At 30.0% G+C, this 17,701-nt stretch overlaps 1 protein-coding gene, 1 long non-coding RNA gene and 1 pseudogene across 10 annotated transcripts in view; all 3 read right to left on the bottom strand.

Moving 5' to 3' along the window:
- Nucleotides 1-17,701, bottom strand: part of LOC145190719 (proteasome adapter and scaffold protein ECM29-like) — a 113,569-nt gene that overhangs the window by 11,827 nt on the left and 84,041 nt on the right. For all 8 annotated transcript variants that reach the window (XR_016449873.1, XR_016449872.1, XM_090079040.1 and 5 more), the window contains 7 exons: nt 16,384-16,489; nt 15,030-15,077; nt 14,742-14,863; nt 14,525-14,558; nt 5,590-5,664; nt 5,442-5,495; nt 4,716-4,775 (listed from right to left, as the gene is read on the bottom strand). Coding sequence is in view for 6 of the 8 variants with exons in the window: in XM_090079040.1 (XP_089935166.1) it covers nt 4,716-4,775; nt 5,442-5,495; nt 5,590-5,664; nt 14,525-14,558; nt 14,742-14,863; nt 15,030-15,077; nt 16,384-16,489 (499 nt within the window). In the remaining 2 variants the exon portion in view is untranslated. The remainder of the gene's footprint in view (nt 1-4,715; nt 4,776-5,441; nt 5,496-5,589; nt 5,665-14,524; nt 14,559-14,741; nt 14,864-15,029; nt 15,078-16,383; nt 16,490-17,701) is intronic.
- LOC149891978 (uncharacterized) lies at nt 159-4,230 on the bottom strand. The gene is made up of 2 exons (XR_016449876.1): nt 3,889-4,230; nt 159-1,923 (listed from the first exon to the last, which is right to left on the bottom strand). It is a non-coding gene; the product is annotated as an uncharacterized LOC149891978 (long non-coding RNA).
- On the bottom strand, nt 9,894-12,800 carry LOC145184985 (uncharacterized; annotated as a pseudogene). Its single transcript, XR_016449874.1, has 4 exons — nt 12,346-12,800; nt 11,292-12,198; nt 11,000-11,164; nt 9,894-10,926 (listed from the first exon to the last, which is right to left on the bottom strand). The product of XR_016449874.1 is annotated as an uncharacterized LOC145184985 (transcript).

The following is a 17,701-nucleotide window of genomic DNA, read 5'->3' as shown; positions in this document are numbered from 1 at the left end:
TTAGATACTATTTTTATTAAAATTCAGCATTCTTTGACAATTTATTTCATCTATTGTTCCATAAAACATATGTACCAAAGTATATTTGTCATATACTTATAGAATTTAGTGTGGATTTTTTAAATGTAGATTTTTTAGTGTAGATTTTTTAGTTTAGATTTTCTTTACCTTTTATTATGCATTATTTAAAATTGCAGTACAAAAAACCATTAAGATGTGATGTTTGTATCTTTGGATACAAACATCACATCTCTTCAATAGTTTTGTTTTAATCCTTATATCAAGGGTTAAATTGCATAATATTGTAATTTTGTTAAAGCTGTTAAACTTTAAAAATAAAAAGTACCAAACAAATTTATATGCATATATAAATTTCTTAGAAATTTATTTATGGATATGTAAATTTTTTAAAACTTTACATGTGTGTACATACATAAAACTATTAAAACTTAGTTTATATGCATACAAATAGATTTAATAAAAAAAGTCAATCACTGATGAGATACTTTACATAACTAAATTTGCTTGATCACTTTGATGGTTTATAAATAAATGTATGGGTATTGACAAATAATGTGAATATTAGGGTGGACAGACTAGAATATAAAAAGAACTTGTTTGATTGATTTTAGGGGATTCTTCTAAATATTTCAGTTCTGTTAGATAATCTTTAGAGGTTGCTATTAACATTTTAATCATTACAGGGTGCGTAAAAAGTTTGGGGCCATTTTGCAAAACACAGTATAATTCATTTGCAAAACAGGTTATGAATGTATGTACACAAGTTATGAATGTATCTACAGAGGTTATGAATGTATCTACAGAGGTTATGAATGTATGTACACAGGTTATGAATATATGTACACAGTTCGTCAGACATAGTTATTTACATATTCTCAAAATGTCCTCCCTCTACCTGGATGCACTTTTTAACCTCTTAGAAAAATCATCCACAGCTTTAGCAATTGTTTCCATTGACATTTCTTTCCAGGCTTTAATTAGGTCTTTTTTTAACTCGATTGATGGGGTTTCATGCAAGCTTTGGTCTCTAGAATATTCCAAAGTGAGTAGTCCACCAGGTTCAAGTCTGGTGAGTTTGATGGCCATTCTCCAATCTGTCTCTGAGAGCTGATGTCAACTTTGATAAAATTGGGAAAGTTCTCTTTCAGCCAAGTTTGAGTCTGTATAACTTTGTGAGAGGGTGCACCGCCCTGTTGAAACGTCCATTTTTCATCTCCAAAATGCTGCTGGATCCAAGGCAAAAGTTTTTCTTCAAGCATCGCTCAATATTCAGCTTCACGAGCTTTGACTCCATCTAATACAAATAGAGGAGTTTTACTATTGTGGGTAATTCCTGCCCAGACTATTACTTGCTGTGGCTTCTGTTGATGGAAAATGATTTTTTTTTCGAGTGGCAGGGGTTCCTTAGACCAACTTCTGTCATTTTGATTGTTATAAACTTGCTCAACATCGAATCATTTCTCATCAGAAAACAGAATTTTTCAGTGTTGCCCAGCACGAAAACGTTTCAGAAGCTTCCTGCATCGGTTCAAATGTTTTCGTTTCATCTCTTCTGTAAGTAATTGAGCTGTAACATATTTCCTGGCTTTTAATCCGGCTCCTTTCAGAATATTTCGGACTGATCCTTCAGAAATTCCACCAGCTTTGGCCATTTTTCTTGTTGAGTTCTTCTGTGTTTGTGAGTTTCTTTTGATTCGATTTAAGATCTTATTCCAGTTAGCTGGAGTTTTAGCAGTCTGAGGACATCCACTTGACCCTCTGTAGCTCCCAGTTTCTTGATATCACTTAATGACTTCGGATACAGTTTGGTGATGTTTGATGTTTAGAAGTGGACAATTTCTTTCACTCTTCTTCCTTACTCAAATAGACGAATAATAGCAGGTCTGAGTTCAAACATTTTTCCTAAAAAACAATAAAAACATTGCTTACAAATGGGGTTACATTATGTAAAATCTGAAAAACTGCAAGGGTGCGTAAAAAGTTTGTCTACCTTGTTTAAAACAATATAGAAAAATGGCCCCGAACTTTTTACGCACCCTGTATACAGTACTGTTATTTGTTATAATGCATAAAAACTGCTTAATATCCTTGTTACTAGTTGATTATTACTACCAGTTTCAGGTGTCAAGGTTTATTTAACACAGTTCTATTAACAGTTTTCATAGAAATTTATTAGTGTTGAGTACTGCTGAGTATTAAGTACTTGGTAGTTAACCTGTTTATATTATGATAAAACAAAGGTCAATTCAAGGAGCAGAGATAGCTGATAGAATGGAAGACAAGTTACTTGGAACAGTACTTGAAACACCCATTCTTAAATGTATATACAGTAGCATCCAAAAGTAATTGGATAAACACCTTTTTTGTTATATTTTCTTATTAAGTTAACATTATTAAATGAAATTTTGTGTAAGCGTGTCAAATTATACTACAATTATGAAAAAAAAAAAAAATTCCCTTTTGGGAGTAATTACTCAAAACTTTGCTAAAAGAATGGAAACGATTGGCTCAAAAGTAATTTGACAAACTAAATTCTAACAATCTTAATATAACTTAGACTATTTAAACCTCTTTTTTTAAGGCAGATTTTTATAAAAACATTCAATGATCATTAATTGCAATAGGACATAATAAATATTTAAGCGAGCCATTGAAAAAGTTGATTGTACAAGCATCTAATAACGGCAAGACTGTGCAACAAATTTCAATAGATATGAACATTCCCCAATCAACAGTTGGTTATACATTAAAAGTTTTTCAACAACGGAGTCACTTCCTATCTTCAACAAAGTCAGGATACCCAAAATCAACAACTTTTCGCCAAGATAATGTTGTAGTAAGATCGTCAAAGACACATCCGCGCAAGATTGCTAAAGAAATTCAAAGAGAATTTACAGTCATATCAAATTCCTTGCTCTTATGCAACAGTAAAGTGTCACTGAAGAAAAAACAACCTTTTTGGCTGTTGTCCTGTTAAAAAAACCTTTTGTTTCTGCAAAAAATCATAAAACATGGTTAAAATTTGCTAAAGAATATCTAAATTGGGCAGCAAACCAATGGTCAAAAATACTATGGAGTTATGAGTCAAAGTTTAATATGTTTGGTTCTGATGGTATTAAATATGTTCGACATCCAATAGGTCTTTGAAATGATGTTAAGTACCAAGTTCCTACAGTAAAGCATGGTGGTGGTTCAGTAATGGTTTGGTCATGTTTTAGCTATTATGGAGTAGGTCCAATCTATTGAGTTCAAGGCATTATGGACCAAAACATGTATAAAGGAGTAATCGAAGATATAATGCTGCCACATGCAAAAGACAAAATGTTGCGTGGTTGGACTTTCGAACACGACAACGATCCAAAACACACCTCCAAGCTAGTCACAGAATTTTTAGCTCAAAAGAAAGTTCGTATCTTGGAATGGCCGCCACAATTTCCGGACCTGAACCCAATCAAACATCTTTGAGAACATATTGAGAGAAAAATTAGTGTTTGGAAACCATCTAATCAGCATGATTTGTTTGAGTTGATTAAGCGCACTTGGGAGGAAATACCAATTGATGTTTTAATTAATTTGGTTGATTTAATGCCACATAGATGTAATGCTGTCATTGCGGCAAAAGGTTTTCTGATGAAGTACTAGGATTATGCACAGATTATATACATTATGTAACAGAATATAACACTATGTAACATTATATATATTATTTAAAAGAAATCTTCATAAAAAATGCTGAAAATTTATCCTTTGTTGAAAAAGTATTTTTTCAAACAACATATTTAGTTTGTTCAATTACTTTTGGACACTACTGTATATGGTCTTTCCTATAAACTTGGCTTGATGAGAAGACTGTTTGAAATATATTACCTTAGCCAGCATCCAGTTAACAACATATTTTACCAAATTCAGCAACTCTGGATAGTGATTCTACAGCTGAAACTCAATCAACTGAACAAATGCAGTCATTTATTGGTGATATCAAAAGCCTTACTAGCAGTTTTGAAACACTATTTGCATTTCAGATTACACATTTCAATAATTTTCTGCATCTTTCTGTAGTTGTACATGCCCTAATGAATTGCGTGGTGTTCACTGTAGTGGTGTCAAATAGCATAGTTTTGAGGCTTTCATACAACCCCAGGATACTGTTGCGTTTAAAAACTATAGCTTTTCTCCAGTATCTCCATAGTCTCTCCAGTGACTCTATGACTTCATATAATAGCATAAAATAATTAACACAAAACCAGTCCAGTATCTTTCAGTATAGAAGTAAAAAAGAATTAAAATGATCATAACAATATCTACTGTACTACAAATATAATTATCATATTACAAATATAATTATTATATTAACATATTCTCAGTAAAATACTTGAAACTCATTAACTTTACAGAGATAATGAGTTTTGCTTACAGAGGAAACTTTATTCTCAATAAAAACACACTACTTATTATTTATTGGAACAATTTGAAGAAGGACTGGACTTATAAACAATTATAAAGTTCATTTTCTATTTTTCCATTAACCTATATCAATATGTATTAATTATAGTGTTTTTTTATTTTTAATCAGTATACTTGGCCATTCATAAATAATCTGGAAAATGTTAGTTAAACAATTTGAGATCAAACAGAATTGAAGAAAACTAATAAAACTAAAAACTAATAAAAATGATCTTGAAACATAAACTTACAAAGTTAATAGCTTCCATCATGGGAGATGCTTTGGATGCAGATAGTCGGACAATATCAAGCTAAAATAAAAAGCAAGCTACACTAATACTGTATGTATGTATATATGTATGTATGTATGTATGTATGTATGTATGTATGTATGTATGTATGTATGTATGTATGTATGTATGTATGTATGTATGTATGTATGTATGTATGTATGTATGTATGTATGTATGTATGTATGTATGTATGTATGTATGTATGTATGTATGTATGTATGTATGTATGTATGTATGTATGTATGTAGTAATAAAGTAGTATTATACTATATAATTGTTAATATTATAGTATAGTAGTATTATTAATATCATAATAGTATTAATAAACAGTTTATTGACTCAAAAGTTGCTTTGCATCTCTGATAATATAAAACATGATGTTGGTATGGTCCAGAATTAAAATTTAAGAGACATTTTTTTCCATGTTGCATCAATAAATTCATGTTTTAATTTTTATCTTGTGTAAGAATTTGGACATTAAAATGCATTTAACTTGTATTGAAGTAAACTAGCTCATGGTTTTTTTTTAGAGTAAGATTAGCAATTTTCTGATATAAAGAAAATCTTTCTGCATAATATGCCACTGTATGTATGTATATATGTACATATATAGACACACACTAACAATTAACTTAACAACATTTTTTTTTTGTATAACAAGATACAATATAATTTTTTTTTTACCTTTTCTTGAGCTTCCTGATTTTGACTTAATTGTAAATTTAATGTATTCAGATACTAAAAAACAAATAGTTAAAATTATATTCTCTAAAAATAAGATGCTTAGTAATACAAATAAAAAAAAAATTAAAAACAATTTTTTTGTACTCACCTCTGGTTCCAAGGCACTGAGAGACTCAAGTAAAGAAATGATGAATTTTGAAACATGAGGTTTTATCAAAACACCCTAAAATGAAACAATAGTTAAAACACTATAGCAGAAGACTTTAGTGTCAACAATACAACTAATACTCTTTAATCACTAATTCCAAATTTACAAACCTAACCATAAACACCACCACAAAACTATATCAGTAAATAACATCTATTTTTTTCTTTTTTGCAATTATTTGGTTTTTTTTTTAATATTAATGTCATCTTATCTTCCAGACATTCAAAATTTATAACTTAAGTTCAAAATATCATTATGAAAACAAATCAAAATAAAAATTTTTACAGTAAAACAAAAAAATAAAAGTATTTTTCTGATTTCAATACTCAATGCCAATATGATTTCAATATTCAATATGTAAAAACAATAATTTTTAAAATTTTAGTATAGCAGCTTAATACTCTATGTCTATGTGTGTAAGTGTAAACTATAAAGCATGACTTCTACACAAAATGTACATACTTAGATTTGTATCCAAAACTCTTTAGCATAATTTCTACATAAAATTTACATAGATTATTGTTGAGATGCTTGCTGTTGTAGTCCACAGGACAGCTCTAAAGCCTTATTCTTAAGAACTTTTGTCTCTTTGTCAGTAGTGATCAAAGTCTTAATGAACAGATTCAATAGGTCAGTATCCAGCTCAGTAACAAAACATTCTTTGACAACTGAATGAAACTTTCTCAGAGCCAATGGTTGGGAAGACTTTCAAAACTGTTTTTTGCAAAAAGATTGCTGCACATGGTTAAGAAACTTTCTGCAGAGTTTTCCTTCACAGCAAGTATTCCTAAACTTCTAAAACAGAGTCCTGAATAATCTTAAAATTTTCAAATTTCTAGAACTGGCAATCTGTTTTGACTCCACAATGCACCATGTACCATGTACATAATATGCAAACTTGAGTGGAACTGAAGCTCCATAAGCTGAGGCTAATTTTAATCCAGCAACATTAGATGACATTAGAGCAGCGACATTAGATCTGTTCAGCTGTTTTGGCATCTGATACTGCCTTAACATTCAAATTGTCTCTTAAAATTAGTTTTACAACTGGGGTCAAGCTTGGTAAACATTTTATAGCAGGGGATTTCTCTTTTTTGGCTTTGCAGGAGGGTTTTTTGTCATTATATTTTAGACATCCAATCTGGTAGATCAATTAGCTGCAATTCTGTTTAACTTTTCTGTTCTTATACCAATGATCTTAAAATCACTTGGGATTTAGTTCTATAAAAATACAGTTCACTATATCTTTTTCTTCTCCTAATTGTATGGGATGATTTACCTTGTGACACTCAGATACCACTAACATCCAAATTTACTTGATAGATTTGACAAATCCCTAAATTAGCTTAACAAATACTTTTGTGAAATACTTGTTGCTATTTTCTGGAAGAGAAAAAGAAAGAGTTAAGGTAAATGAGTGGACCAGCTAAGAAGATTAAATTGCAGTGAACTGCACTAGATGATAAGTTTTAGCAGATTTCATGATACCCAAAGTGTGAGCATGATTGGAGTATGTTTCCCCATGCTGCTAGCATCACCTTTGGGCCATATCTCCAAAATTTTTCATTATTTTCTCATGATGTATGTTTCAAATCTTAGGTTATATTCTACACATTTATTGTTACATATAGTCCAACTGAGCTAAAACAGCTTTTTTCATCAAGGAAATTATGTAATGAGAATTATTTAATATTTTTCAGTGTATGAAATTATGATTAAAAAAAAAATTACAATGTTTTTTATAACATACTTCAACTTATTTTAATGAAAAAAGAAAGTGATATTGTTTCATTTGCCATCTCTAAGAAGAATACAATAATGAATAATCTATTCTAAAGGTTTGCTCAAAGTGTTTTTATAAACATGAGGATACAGGTTTTAGGACTTGTGTACTACTTATAAATTATTATTTCTGTTCCTCAAACAAAAGATGGTCTTGGCCATTCACCTGACATGACTGATGGCACTTACAGACTTAAATCTCACTTCAATTCCATTCAGTGTTCCTACAATACCAGTATGAGCTTCTTGTAATTGTCTCTTGGTTGTGATTCCATGAGTTTAGTTTTGGAATCTGCAGATGTTAATTCAGAAGGTTTTTTCACAGTTTTGTTGCTGATACCTGTATCATACTGTTTTTTTGATGAGCTTCACCCATACATTTGGAATCATTTGAATATATCAGGTTGAGGCCCAGTTGTTGATCTGAACTTATATTCGAAAACACCTTTCAACATGACATCAAAAATATTGTGGTGGCAAGCTAGGTAAAGGAGCTTTCTACCCAACATATTTTCCAAAATTGTACAAGCCCCTTTGAATCTTCCTGTGTTTGATGCAGTAGTGTCACAACAAATTGCATTGATAGTATGGGAGACACTCCTTTCCTCGAGACTCTCATGTACAGCCACAGAATTTTCTTCACCAGTACTTTTATCTGCTACAGGGACTCCTAGCAGTTATTCATTTTCACCATAAGAAATTAAAACAGCTATTTGTTCTCTCTGCTCTGTCTTCAGAAGGTTAAAAGTTTTCCATCCCAAAGAATAGCAACAGTTTCCTTCTCAGTTTATTTTTCTCTGATTACATTTCGCTTTTTCATGGATGATGGTTTTTGATACTTCAAGCTCATCAGTATTCTCCTCAAGAGCTTCTATGGTAGCTATAAGTATTAGTGTGGCATTTTTATCAGATACCTTATGCTGATCCAACAACTGAGACAATTTCAAGGTTAAAATTTCTCTAATGCCATGCTTCATCCTTTTGCTATGAAAATGTCCAGGAGTTTCCTCAGTTTCGTGAAAAGTACAAGTGTCTATTTGAAGCACATCCTTGTGTTTTCCTCTTGATCACTGATGATGAGGACATCTTCTTCATCATTAGTCTCTATGAACAAAAAATGAGAAAGAAAAGGACCAAATTAATTACAAAAATAGTTAGGTTGGTTATCTTTTTTTGCTGATGCTTTTGTAAAAACAACAAAAACCAGGGGACATAAATGAACCCAGTAAAAACTCAATACTCAAGCTAAAATAAAAAAATCTTACCTATGTCAAATAAACATTTCGTTTGAATTTGATGGTTCACTTTTGTATTGTTGCAGTAGACTTTGAACTGATCATTGATGATGAATCATATTTCACTTTTGGTCAGTTTGGTGAATGGAAAAGCCAATTTATACTCAAGTAATACTTTTTTGACTCCATCAATATTAAATGCAATTAAAAAGAAAATTTTTTGCAAAAAATACTAGTCTGGATTGCAATTGTATCCAAATATACCTTTAAACCGTATTTTCTAGTACCTAGCAATGCTATCAAACAATTTATATACTTGGAGCCTTGAATTCAAAAGGGACTTGTTTACAGAAGGGCATCATCAAAGTGACAAATTTGTGCCAGAATGCAGGCCAATTGTGAATTTTTGGTCAATACTGAAAAGATTTGTGTACAAGAATAATTGGAAAGATAATTTGAATAAAATTGACCCCAATTCCATCCAAGAAAAGGAAGTTTGCACTAAGAGTTTAATTGGAGTGAAAAAAATGAATTGAATATTGTATTAAGTAAAATAAACAAATCTCTATAAACTTTATTTGGATTTTTATTTATCACTGTGTATCTGAAGATAGAATTTTTTTTTTTTTTTTTTTTTTTGCAGCTGGGTTTTAGGATTTACAGTGCTTTATAATTCTCCATTTAACAACAGGTGCAAAGTTTGCTTTTATTTTCCATACCTCTTTTGAAAATTTGATTTTAAGTAGTTGGCATATCTTAATTTGAAGAATGTTTCACTGATGCTGTAATAAGTTTTTTTAATTTCATGCTTGTATAAGAGTGCTCAACATTATGTATAAATAGAGCAATATATGTAATCATTGCAAAATTACATAACTATGGTAGTATGTGTTCTGACATGAATTCTGTAAAGAATAATCCAGAAATAAAAGAAAAAAACTATATTAGGGTTGGGCATAAAACACCAAAGTCAATAAAAAAAAATACCATAATAATTTTTCTGGTTCCTTTTGATATGTGTATTAAAAAAATGTAATTTTTTTTTTTATGGGTACCCCTATGGTCAGTCCCAGCAGTCTGAAAATTAGAAAATTAATATTCTTTGTAAATAATAAGGGGGGCAGAGTCACTTACAAATATTTTAAAGATATCTTAAGGGTTATTTTTGTAGCCTGATATATCTATTTTTAGATTATATTTTTTTTTAATGCAAAAGATGATGGAAATGGTCAGCCCTACCCATTTAAATACATGGTGTTTATATTTGGGAGGTAGGGGGACATATAAATTTTTTTTCCTGTGTATTTTAAATAAAAATTATTTTTAAATTTGCATTTATTTTTTAAAGAAAAATTATTTTAAAGTTTTCAACCAAGATTTTTTTTTCTGTCGTCTGAAATTTTAGTCGATGATCTGCAACAACTAATAAATTAGCTTGGCTATCTTCTTCGTTTCTGAAAGTTTCAATGAAGTCTTGACCAAGTTTAATAGCACGTTCTGCACTATCATTTACAACTAGAAGACCAGTGTCATAATTTTTAAATCTAATATAACCCAAAACTTTTTCCCAGTTTGATGAACTGATTTTAAGCCATTCTGCCTCATACAATGTCATTTTTAATAAATCAAATAAAAACCAGCTTTCAGGACCAATAAAATCTTCAATATTTTTCGTTACTTTTTTTTTTCATTATCAGTAAAAATTTCGGAATTCAGTTTTCCCATCTTATAACTGGTGGGGTTCGCTGTTTGAGCTAATTTTTGTAGCTGATCTGCAGGTAAACATTTATCAGCAAGACACATAACCACAAATCTTTCATTTAAATGCCAATTGTGCTTTTTAAGTGATTTCAGTATGGCTTCTGCTGGTTTAAAACTGAATTCATAATACTTTATCATTTCATTAATAGCTTTTAGATCTAAAGAAGGTGCTATGGCAGGGATAGGAGCTTTAATAAACCATGGAACATAAAAAAATGCTGTAAATGAAGCAATTTCATAAATCAGCTTTCCCTCTTGCAATTATATTATATTAGGACATAAGATACTGAATTGTGGCTAAAGAAGATCATATGTTATAATAATAAACTCCCTGTGTCATAAACCTGGCATGATGCGAAGCCATTGGAAATCTAAATTGTAATTTTGTTAATTTGCTACCTAACCGAAGAACTGCTAATTGTATAAAATACTGGTAGTCATTTCTTGGAAATATATCATTATCTAGGCAATTTTGAAGGAATGTTAATGATTCAGAAGCCTAAATTTCAAAAAACTTTATTATTAAAACTTATAATTAAACACATTAATCTAAATAGGACAATTGAACCAACCTGCTTTTCAAAAAAAGATACAATTTTTTTTTCTGAGTCAAATCTTTTTAGGTTATCATAATTTATCTTCTTTTCAAGAAATGATTTCCAATTACCCTTCAGCCTATCAAATAACTTAGTCTTTGGTCCACTTGTTTTACCACCAGTAAGAACATTTGAAAAGTGCTACAATATAATTATTTCAAATCATTTAAATAAATTTTGTTAATAAAGCATTTAATTCATCAAGAAATATTTATAATTAAATATATAAATGAATATAAAAATATTGTATGATTTTTTCAATATTTACCTTTATATGTAATTCATAAACATGATGACGACAAGCAATCCAAATTAAAGCTTTTCCTCTCCACTGCTCAATTAGAGTACAGACTTTTTTGTAACTGTGGTGTCAAAGGACAGACAATTAACATAGTCAAATAGCTCCCAGTCTTGTAAAGTTTTTTTGATTGCTTTCCCAAGTGACTCAGCAGTGCCATCTTTCACAATCAAAATAACCAAAAGTTGGGATTCTGAGAGATCTGGTGAACTGATTAGTACAGCTACTCTTTCAATTTTTCTTTACCAAGTTCTTTCATTTGTAACATAACTTTTGAGTCAAAATGCACAGTAAGACTTTTACTCTTGGCCAATATAATAAAGTTGTCTTTAATACTACAGGTAGTTTTTCTTATACTTAATTTTTTAGAAAAATCATCTGTTGTTTACAAGAGAAGCAAGAGTTGCACTCAGTGCAGTCGAACTTATTCCATACTGTGATGCTGTTGGAGCTAAATGTTTTCCTGTATTTTTTGGAACAATAAGAGGAACAACATTAGGTTTTCTAATTTTTCTAGAAGGCTGTAGATACTCTTCATTTTGGTTATCATCTAAAGTATTTAAAGTTTTTGTTGTGTTTTCATATTTCTCATTTTGTTTTGTTTTTTACAAGTTTTTGTGAAATTTTATCTCTACCTAACATTTTCTGAACACGCGCTCCTTTCTGGTCGTTAAGAAAATCTCCATCTTCTCTTCTAGTTTTTATATCTTTAGTTTAATCTTTCATAATAATACCTTCACAATTCTTTTGACTTACATCAAATACCTCCTCTATCATTCTTGAAAACTGTTCTCTTTTTAAAACTAAATTTGTACTTAAACGGTTCCTGTATTTGTTTAAATCTTTTCTCTTCTTTTCTAAGTCAACAATCTTGTCTCTAAAACAAATGTAGAAGAATGCATTAAAATTAATGTAATTTATTATAAATATATAAAATTGTATGACTTTATAATTGTTACTTATACAACATAAATTTGAAATTGAATTAAACTAAAAATTAAAATTGTTTTAATTTTATGAAAACCTGATATGCTTGTCAGTAATAATAAAAGGAACTCCTGCTTTTGCCATATTTTCTTCACCTCATAAACGATGCATGGTAAACATTTTTGGAGACAACCGCCTATTTCAGCACATTGTGCAGTAAAGAAATCACCAAGAGGACATGAAGCTTTACTTACTGAAGAAATGTTTGGAAAATCAGCTCTTAGCATAAGATCTCTGTAATGGTAATATTGCAATACAGTTTTTTTAGTTGGCAATTGTGTATTAGGTATTGTTCCAATTCTTTTTCCAACAAGAAAAACTTCACTATGAGATATTTTTCCAAAACTATTGCTTGTTGACATTATTTTTATTTACACTAAGATAAAAATTTTAAAAACTACCGAATTTTTAACTTAACCCTTCCCCCCCTAACTCCCAAATACAAACATGTATTTAAATGGGTAGGGCTGACCATTTCCATCATCTTTTGCATTAAAACTAAACATAATCTAAAAATAGATTTAATACACATATCAAAAGGAACCAGAAAAATTATTATGGTATTTTTTTTATTGACTTTTATTGGTGTTTTATGCCCCACCCTAATATATATATATATATACATATATATATATATATATATATACATATATATATATATATATATATATATATATATATATTAGGGTACATTGATTTTACCTTTTTTTTTTAATATCAAACTGAGAAATGTTGCAGTTACTGTAACTAGGGCATAACAACAACTCCACCAAATTTCAGGAATACTGTATTAAAAGTGGCTTGCAGATTTGTATTTAAAGTTTTCAATTATGCCCTAAATTTGTAAGTTTCTTAAATATTTGGAATTTCAATCTTTTACTACGCAACATTTTACAATTCAAGAAATTCAATACTTCATAGACAATTCTGTTAGACAATTGAGTGTAGAGCGAACTGTTAAGCTAGTATCGGAAGCATCCCATTACATTTACGGGTTTGAGAATCGACACAGTTGCATCTTGACAAAATTTCTTAGCAGAAAGATGCGTCAAGCATAAATGTCAAAAGGATATTATTCCCATTCATGTAATGATATTTTTGAATAAATTCAAAAAGTTATTAAATTAGATAAACAACTTTTTATAAATTTAGAATCATAAATTGTAAAAAAGTCGTTTAGAAAACTTTTTAAAATATTCTCACAATTGAAAATTTTAATTTCCGCTTATCACGCTTTTTATAGCGTTTTTCGCACAATCGCATAATCTTTAAAATTAAATCCGCAAACCATTTTTCATTGAAATTCGCTGAAACTTTTTGAGGTATCTCATTTCAACTACCTCCAACAACTGCAACATTACACAATGGGCCGGGGTAAAATCGACCTACCCTAATATTTATATATATATATATATATATATATATATATATATATATATATATATATATATATATATATATATATATATAAAAGGTACAGCAAAAGATGACAACTTTGTTGGTACCTAAAGTTTCATACCGGCGTACCGGCAATCATCAGCCAATTTATTAAATAAAAAGCAAGAGCTGGTAAGTAAGTGTATGCTTGGGTCATTTGACAGTAAAGAACAACTTGAATAGGGTAATAAACCATTAATAAGTTTTTTTCTTTTTCTTCGTTTTCTTCTTGTAACGTTTTTTTCATTCTGCATTGCCTTATATTTCTTATACTGTCTCACATTATATGTAAAGGTATTTGGAGTGTTACTGTGTATCTGAAGAAATAAGTTTTTTATTTGTCCATAAAAAACTTATTTCTTCAGATACACAGTAACACTCTTCATTCAATAATTTCTTATTACTAAACTTAAATAATCTGACAGCAGCACTAAATATGAATCTATTTTGATGAAATGTGTTAAGTGGGGTACTTTTACAACCTTAAACACAATGAGAGAGTATGCTAAGTATGTGAATACATACATAAATACATACATACATACATAACATACATAACATACATACATACATACATACATACATACATACATACATACATACATACATACATACATACATACATACATACATACATACATACATAACATACATAACATACATACATACATACATACATACATACATACATACATACATACATACATACATACATACATACATACATACATACATACATACATACATACATACATATATACAACAGCAAAAAAACTTACAGCATTTTTAGAAACTTGAACTAGTGTTTTCAAACTAGAGAGAAATTTAAAAACTTCATGATGCTAAATACTTTTATCTCAATCTTTATTGTTTATAAATAAATAATATTACAAATCAATAATATTACAAGTCATTTTTAACAAAAGTGTTATTGACGTATTTATACAAAATTAATCAAAAATTCTAAAACGAATTTTAAAAACAGCATCCATAAACCTTAATGCTTTAACTTCATCTACACGACTAGAGAGACCAATATCTAACAGCACTGCTAATACATCCTCCACTGCCTTTTCTCCAAGTTTTGAGTAGTTAACATCACAAAGATGAATGGAAACCTTGAAATTATGTTAGCATTTAAATGTTGAGACATTTTTCCTTTATAAGAAATTCAAGTTTACACATTTTAATTTTACTGCAAACATCACTTTTATTGTATACCAACTTTAATTGTATACCAATGTTCAATTAAAAAATATAGAATAAATAATTTGTTAATTATACTCGACTTAATGTCTTTCCAAATACTGCAGCAGCATTTCGAACTGATTCCTGTAAGTAAACAATCATATTTTTTAACTTGAACTATTAAAAAATTGTAATAAGAAAAGAATTTGTAAACTTTTAAAAGTTTTATTTACTTTATAAAAAAACAAAAATTTATTTGCTTTACAAAGAAACAAGTTTTGATTATAAAGGGTGCAAATAATTTTATTATAAAGTAAAAATCTTAAAATAAAAATGTATTTGGTCTAGAAAATAATTTGTGCAGTTTTACAAGAGATGACATAACTAGTTTATTGTCTCATTGTTTGGTTAATCCAAACATGTGTTTGAAAGCTACTGTTATTGTGCATCTTCTTGAGTATATGTCGTTTGGTTGAAGAGTAAACAACATTTTTTATTTAACTGAAAATGTCAAATTTTGTGCCTGATAAAGTGTTTTGTAGGGAGTTCTTTTTCATTACTTTAACATGAAGAAAAGGGCTACTGAAAGTTATCATATTTTGGTGGAAGTTTATAGTAACCATGCTCTAGCTGAGTGAACATGTCAGAAGTGGTTTGCATGGTTTAAAAGCGGGGATTTTGGCTTGGAAGAGTAACCTGGACAGCCAAAAAAATTTGAGGATGAAGAATTGACAGCATTGCTTAATCAGGATTTGTTTCAAACGCAGGAAGAAATTGCACAATCATTAGGAGTTGAGCAAACAAGAGTTTCAAAACGCCTCAAAGGCATGGAAATGATTCAAAAGATGTCACATTGGGTTCCACATGAATTGAAAGAAAGGGATATTGAAAGAAGAAAAACTATTTGCGAATTGCTGCTTGAAAGACAGAAAAGAAAGGGATTCTTGCATTGAATTATTACTGGTGATGAGAAGTGGATTAATTACAAGAATCTTAAACAAAAAAAGGTCTGGGTGAAGCCAGGTGAACCAGGTTCATCACAACCAAAATGAGATATTCACTGTGTAAAGGTTATGCTTTGTATATAGTGGGATATGGAAGGTGTGATGTACAATAGGATTTTGAAACCTTGTAAACCTACTATGTTGAGCTTTATCAGCAATAACTGATACATTTTTATGTATCAGTTATTGCTGATTAGACAACAGTTCACTTCTTCAGAAAGTATTGAAAAATAGGTCTCTAATTGGGTCCTTTCAAAAGATGAGGAATTCTTTTGAAAAAGAGTCCATTAATTTCCTGAAAGATGGGGGGAAGTAGTGGCTAGCGATGGTCAATATTTTCATTAAGATATTTACTCGTTTTGTTTTTGAAAGAAAGCTTCAATTAAAAACCACATGAATTAATTCCTAGACCAAATACTTTTTCATTCATAATAATTTTCAATAACCTTAATGTCATCCATAACATCAAATAAGAGTTTCCATAATCTTGGTAACCTTGTAACAACATCTTCTGCAGGGCACGCACGAATAAGGTCATTTAATGCAAAACAACTGAAATACAAAAACCAGTAAATTAATAAACTTTGTAGCAGAATAGAAAGTATATAAAACATAAGTATATAAAAAAAAATTAACAAAATATTAGATTTAAATGAAAATAGATTTTTAATTTCAAAATAGAAAAATGCTTCACATTAGGTTTTTAAATAAAAATGGAAAAGGAGAGTTTGAAATCAATGGCAAAACAGTAAAAAAATAACGCTAATAATTACACAAAGTAATAAATCTTTATTTTTGATTAATATTATTTAGGTTGAAAGTGCATTTTTCCACCCTGTCTTGCAAAATGCTGTTGTTTCACAAAAACTTCGCTTCTGTGACCAGGACAACAATATTTTGAAACTTGTGTGTTTTCAAGAAAGTTCTTGATCTATATTGAATACTGAGCATTCTTCTAGAATATTCTTGAACTACTAGAATTGTCCAGAGGGTCCAAGAATTTTCCATAATATTCTTATTTCCAGAACATGCCTGTTTGCATCCCCCCTAAGAAGGATCAGACATCTTTAAAAGAAAGCAGCAAGTCCGAGAGCAAAGAAGATATTGAAGATACAAATTACTTTTACGTAGGTGTAGTTGAGGAGAGGAGGCCATACTTCCCTAACCAGAAAGAGGTCATCAATTTAATCAGAGATGTAGGTCTCAACAAGTTGAATGTTGAACTTTTGATATCCAGGCTTAAGTAGTGAAGTTTGTTGGATAAAAAACATTTTCAAACATTTTCAATTGGAAAGATGAACTGTGCTTCTGCAACAATGTCTTTTTGAGGCTATTAGTATCATATGTGAATGGCACTTATTTATAGGCTTTTATCCCAGATCCTCAAAGTTGTGTTGCTTCACAATGAAAACAACTACTCGCCCATTCCAACTATTCACTTTGTGCATCTCAAAGAGGACTACAAATGTGTCAAGATGTAGCTAAATAACTTATGACCACTACGGATAAGAGGTCATTTTTCATGGGCATTCAAGACAGTTTCACAAAATTTCCTTGTTTCCTTTGCCTCTGGGACAGCTGTGACATTAGGATGCACCATTACAGAAAAGGATGGCCACAATGGATCAAGTGCTCTGTGGACAAGAGCAATGCTGATAGAACCTCAGAAAATGTTTATTCCACCACTGTTATCAAGTTAACCTCATCAAACAATTATCAATGCTCTTGACAAAGAGTCAGCACCTATTAAGTACCTCCAAGATC

The sequence above is a fragment of the Hydra viridissima genome, unplaced genomic scaffold, assembly GCF_058129835.1.
Source record: "Hydra viridissima isolate aposymbiotic clone 2 unplaced genomic scaffold, HvirCarnegie_v1 scaffold_2, whole genome shotgun sequence".
Lineage (NCBI taxonomy): Eukaryota > Metazoa > Cnidaria > Hydrozoa > Anthoathecata > Hydridae > Hydra > Hydra viridissima.
This window is presented reverse-complemented; position numbering and strand designations above follow the sequence as displayed.